We start from the raw sequence: 5,690 nt of genomic DNA, 5'->3' as shown, positions 1-5,690 counted from the left end.
CACAATGCCCCATACAGGCCACAATGCCCCATACAGGCCACAACGCCCCATACAGGCCACAACGCCCCATACAGGCCACAACGCCCCATACAGGCCACAACGCCCCATACAGGCCACAATGCCCCATACAGGCCACAATGCCCCATACAGGCCACAATGCCCCATACAGGCCACAATGCCCCATACAGGCCACAATGCCCCATACAGGCCACGCCAAGATCCAACAATATTCCGCCATTGTCCATTTTCCATCACACCACACTTCTCGCTACTCCTCCTACAGATACGTTGCCTCAGTGAGCTCCCTGCTTTGTCTTTTTTCTCCGCGCTCGCGCCGGCTTCTTTGACGTCATGGCCGCCAGTTCCCACCTCAGGTCGTACGGGAGTTCGGCCTGCTTCAGGCCGTAGCGGAGGACCACTCGCTTGCACAGCGTGATCAGACTGGGACTGAGGTCCAGGATGTAGAGGTCGTTGGGCGCCAAGTTGCTCGCCTTGTATCCGCCAAAGAGCACAACGCGATCTCCCAGGATGCAGCAGCACATGGTGTGCATCCTGCAGGGGTCCTTGCCCTTGGGTCTGACCCTCCGCCAGGAGAAGGTCTCCGGGGTGTACTTCCACATGTCGTTGAAGGTCCGGCTCAGGTTGCGGCCGCCGAACACGTACAGCTCGCCGCCGTAGGCGAAGGCCACGTGCCCCACGCGTCTCCTGGGCCGTTGGCGCTGCGCGGACCACGGCGTGCTCAGCCAGTGGGTCTCGGTGTCGAACACCCGGACGTTGCTGCAGTCGTCCCACTGGTTCAGCCAGCCCCCCCATCCCCCGAACACAAACATGCTGGTCCCGATGATGGTGGCGGTGTGGTGCTCCGAGGCGGTCGCCGGCACGCCTCCAGTGTCGATCGCGGACCAGACCATGGTGCCGCTGTCCAGCACGTGAATGTCGTTGGCGGGTCCCCTCAGGGAGGTGTGGCCTCCGTGGACATACATGGCCGCCCTCAAGGTGCAGGCCGAGTGGCCGTACCTCGAGTCCGGGACGGCTCCGGAAACGCTGGCTTCGGGTCTGAACCACGTCCGGGCGTCCACATGGAAGGCGTAGATGGTGCTGCAGTAGGGCCAACCGCCCCAGATGTAGACGGTGTCTTCTATCAGCACGGCCGTGTGGCCGACCCGCATTGAAGGGACCTCGCTGGGTCGCTCTGCTCTCTCGTACATCGCCGCAGGCAACTTGCTCCAGCGCAGAGACACTGTGTTGAAGATGTGCACGCCCATCTGGAATTCCCCATCGTCGCCGTGTCCTCCGAACGAGAAGAGCTGGTGTCCGGCTGCTACCGCGACATGGATCTGACGCTGCTTCGGAGCCCCTTTCAGGTGCACCACCCAGCGGAGCATCACGGGGCCACTGTAGAAACGTGCATGGGTCAAAGACGTCAGAAGGTTGTCGAACAAAATGAAGGGCTGCTATGTTCGCCAGCTCATATTGGAACAAGTGGCTCAAATGTCACGTAAAGTTTTTCAAATCCCGCAAAAATGTATTGATTGGATAAAAATCAAGCCAAACAAACACACGAACATACGAAGCTGGGCATAGGGGAGACTCAAAAAGGTAGTAATTGTTGTAGTCGACAACAACCCTAACCCTAACCCTTTACAAATCCTGCAAAAAAAAGTGTCCTGTGTTCTCACTAGCTGTAGCACATTTCAAAACATTTCAACACGTACATGATTTGACTGCAAAAAATAACCTGTGTTGCGATGGATCCAGTTATTATGTTACAAGCGGTTTTCCATTGATTCATTACATTTAGGTTATATCTTTTGCATTTCAATGGTAACAGGTTTGAATTGGCATGGAGACATCTTCTGTCTCGGGTTACATGCCCATTATATGGAGACACCTTGGACCATCTTTCTTTTTTTTGTGGCTTTCGCCTTTATTTGATTATTTTTGTAGAGGGGTAGATAGAAAGTGGGCTGACAGGGAATGGGGAGAGAGATGGGGGGGGTGACATGCAGTAAAGGCAGTAAAAGGAATCGGGAGTCGAACCCGCGGAACACTGCCAGACTGGATTACCAGCCAAGGTGCCTGGACCGCTGAGCCACGTATGTCATATGGCAGCAAGTCTATATGGACTTTTAATGTATGTTTAAAGCACTTAAAATTCGGATTAAATTCTCTTTTGGGTCTCGAGCCCCTCTAACGCACCGGGACTCCATTGGGGCCTGCCAGGTCTATATGGAATTTAGTTTAGGGCACTGGCTTTTGTTTACAGCAGTAAATATCATGTGACGTCATGTGGATCAATATGAATACATCGTGTGACTGGTTTTGTTTTATACAATAACACAATGCATTCATGTCTGGTAATGTATATGCTGTAGTGACAGTAAATCTGCAATGAATGAAAGAGGTGCCCTCACTTCACACAAGTGTGATTTTTGAGGGGCTCCTATATGCCCAGTTTCCCGGGTTTGTGTGAACACAAACATTGGCTTGTGATTGGCTGATCACCCCATAGCGATGATTTGATTGGATGAGCAAAGTACATGAAGCTAAAAGTGAGGGCAGAAAAGTGAAGACGTATAAAAGTGAGGACGCAAATTGTGATTGCCCAGAATGAGATGATGCATGATGATGTACAGTATGATGATAACTGGAAGACGTCTCTAATACACGGCTATACCTTCCCCGTGTTTCTTCACTAGTCCGATCCAGAAGAACACAGTTTGCCGGCCACTGCTACAGAGCTGACCATGAGGTTATATCTTCCCTTCTTCTCTGGAATCCTGCCTCAAAGCAGATCAAAGGTATAGAAAACTGTCGTTCCCTGACGTCATCGCTATAGGGACATTGTGAAATCCATGATCTCAACCGCGGTCGGAAAATTATGATGATGATAAGAGAGCCCCTCACTTCATGTCATGTCATGTGTTTATGAGGTGACAGTACTTCATTAGAGCCCTTGGTGTGGTTGTTATGTCATGTGTTTATGAGGTGACAGTACTTCATTAGAGCCCTTGGTGTGGTTGTTATGTCATGTGTTTATGAGGTGACAGTATACTTCATTAGACCCCTTGGTGTGGTTGTTATGTCATGTGTTTATGAGGTGACAGTACTTCATTAGAGCCCTTGGTGTGGTTGTTATGCCATGTGTTTATGAGGTGACAGTACTTCATTAGAGCCCTTGGTGTGGTTGTTATGTCATGTGTTTATGAGGTGACAGTACTTCATTAGAGCCCTTGGTGTGGTTGTTATGTCATGTGTTTATGAGGTGACAGTACTTCATTAGAGCCCTTGGTGTGGTTGTTATGTCATGTGTTTATGAGGTGACAGTACTTCATTAGAGCCCTTGGTGTGGTTGTTATGTCATGTGTTTATGAGGTGACAGTACTTCATTAGAGCCCTTGGTGTGGTTGTTATGTCATGTGTTTGAGGTGACAGTACTTCATTAGAGCCCTTGGTGTGGTTGTCATGTCATGTGTTTATGAGGTGACAGTACTTCATTAGAGCCCTTGGTGTGGTTGTTATGTCATGTGTTTATGAGGTGACAGTACTTCATTAGAGCCCTTGGTGTGGTTGTTATGTCATGTGTTTATGAGGTGACAGTACTTCATTGGACCCCTTGGTGTGGTTGTTATGTCATGTGTTTATGAGGTGACAGTACTTCATTAGACCCCTTGGTGTGGTTGTTATGCCATGTGTTTATGAGGTGACAGTACTTCATTAGAGCCCTTGGTGTGGTTGTTATGTCATGTGTTTATGATGTGACAGTACTTCATTAGACCCCTTGGTGTGGTTGTTATGTCATGTGTTTATGATGTGACAGTACTTCATTAGAGCCCTTGGTGTGGTTGTTATGTCATGTGTTTATGATGTGACAGTACTTCATTAGAGCCCTTGGTGTGGTTGTCATGTCATGTGTTTATGAGGTGACAGTACTTCATTAGAGCCCTTGGTGTGGTTGTCATGTCATGTGTTTATGAGGTGACAGTACTTCATTAGAGCCCTTGGTGTGGTTGTTATGTCATGTGTTTATGAGGTGACAGTACTTCATTAGAGCCCTTGGTGTGGTTGTCATGTCATGTGTTTATGAGGTGACAGTACTTCATTAGAGCCCTTGGTGTGGTTGTTATGTCATGTGTTTATGAGGTGACAGTACTTCATTAGAGCCCTTGGTGTGGTTGTTATGTCATGTGTTTATGAGGTGACAGTACTTCATTAGAGCCCTTGGTGTGGTTGTTATGTCATGTGTTTATGATGTGACAGTACTTCATTAGACCCCTTGGTGTGGTTGTTATGTCATGTGTTTATGAGGTGACAGTACTTCATTAGAGCCCTTGGTGTGGTTGTTATGTCATGTGTCTATGAGGTGACAGTACTTCATTAGACCCCTTGGTGTGGTTGTTATGTCATGTGTTTATGAGGTGACAGTACTTCATTAGAGCCCTTGGTGTGGTTGTTATGTCATGTGTTTATGAGGTGACAGTACTTCATTAGAGCCCTTTGGTGTGGTTGTTATGTCATGTGTTTATGAGGTGACAGTACTTCATTAGAGCCCTTGGTGTGGTTGTTATGTCATGTGTTTATGATGTGACAGTACTTCATTAGACCCCTTGGTGTGGTTGTTATGTCATGTGTTTATGATGTGACAGTACTTCATTAGACCCCTTGGTGTGGTTGTTATGTCATGTGTTTATGAGGTGACAGTACTTCATTAGAGCCCTTGGTGTGGTTGTTATGCCATGTGTTTATGATGTGACAGTACTTCATTAGAGCCCTTGGTGTGGTTGTTATGTCATGTGTTTATGAGGTGACAGTACTTCATTGGACCCCTTGGTGTGGTTGTTATGTCATGTGTTTATGATGTGACAGTACTTCATTAGACCCCTTGGTGTGGTTGTTATGTCATGTGTTTATGAGGTGACAGTACTTCATTGGACCCCTTGGTGTGGTTGTTATGTCATGTGTTTATGATGTGACAGTACTTCATTAGACCCCTTGGTGTGGTTGTTATGTCATGTGTTTATGAGGTGACAGTACTCCATTAGAGCCCTTGGTGTGGTTGTTATGTCATGTGTTTATGAGGTGACAGTACTTCATTAGAGCCCTTGGTGTGGTTGTTATGTGCAATGATGTCTTCCCTTTGTATTTAGAGGTTCATCCTGGAGGCTGAAACCTTGCCAGTAAAACATGCCAATGAAAAAAAACAGTGATATAGTGACATCACAATATCATCCCCTCCCCTAACCCCTCCCCCTTTATCATACAAAAACAGCTATGGGTGTGGCTTCAGTTCAGGTGGATCACCACCCATCAGTGCCCTCACCACCAACTACCAGGCATTCTTAATGAACTGGTGCATGGGTGTCTACCATAGACTGTAAAAAATATGGACAAAGCGTTCGCCGGGTCTAACATGAACGTAAAATGAAGCCTGTAATAATATGGTAATTCCTGATGTAAGTCGCCATCTTTCTAGATCCGTTTGGTACCAGCTGGCCATTGGCTGGCTCCGTTTTGGACCAGCTGGCCATTGGCTGCCCAGACAACGAGGCGGGACTTCCCCCCTTCTTCTCCGTTGGTTTTTATTTTGACTCGAGTGGGAGGGGAATCCCGATCATAGACTGTAACGGTAGCCACGCCCCTCAGAACATACGCGATGTTTTTTTTTCTTTATGGTCATTTTTTTTATTAAT

The 5,690-nt window shown here is 47.6% G+C and overlaps 1 protein-coding gene across 1 annotated transcript; it reads right to left on the bottom strand.

The window, feature by feature from the left end:
- Nucleotides 1-293: 293 nt before the first annotated feature.
- LOC310859184 (kelch domain-containing protein 3-like) lies at nt 294-1,385 on the bottom strand (the record flags this gene model as incomplete). Its single annotated transcript, XM_083765585.1, has 1 exon — nt 294-1,385. One exon carries the CDS (start codon nt 1,383-1,385, stop codon nt 294-296), a length of 1,092 nt encoding a protein of 363 aa, XP_083621711.1.
- Nucleotides 1,386-5,690: the final 4,305 nt, after the last annotated feature.

Source organism: Protomyctophum parallelum (assembly GCF_964188405.1).
Source record: "Protomyctophum parallelum genome assembly, chromosome: 5".
Lineage (NCBI taxonomy): Eukaryota > Metazoa > Chordata > Actinopteri > Myctophiformes > Myctophidae > Protomyctophum > Protomyctophum parallelum.
The sequence above is the reverse complement of the archived record's forward strand: the minus strand, read 5'-3'. Positions and strand labels throughout refer to the sequence as shown.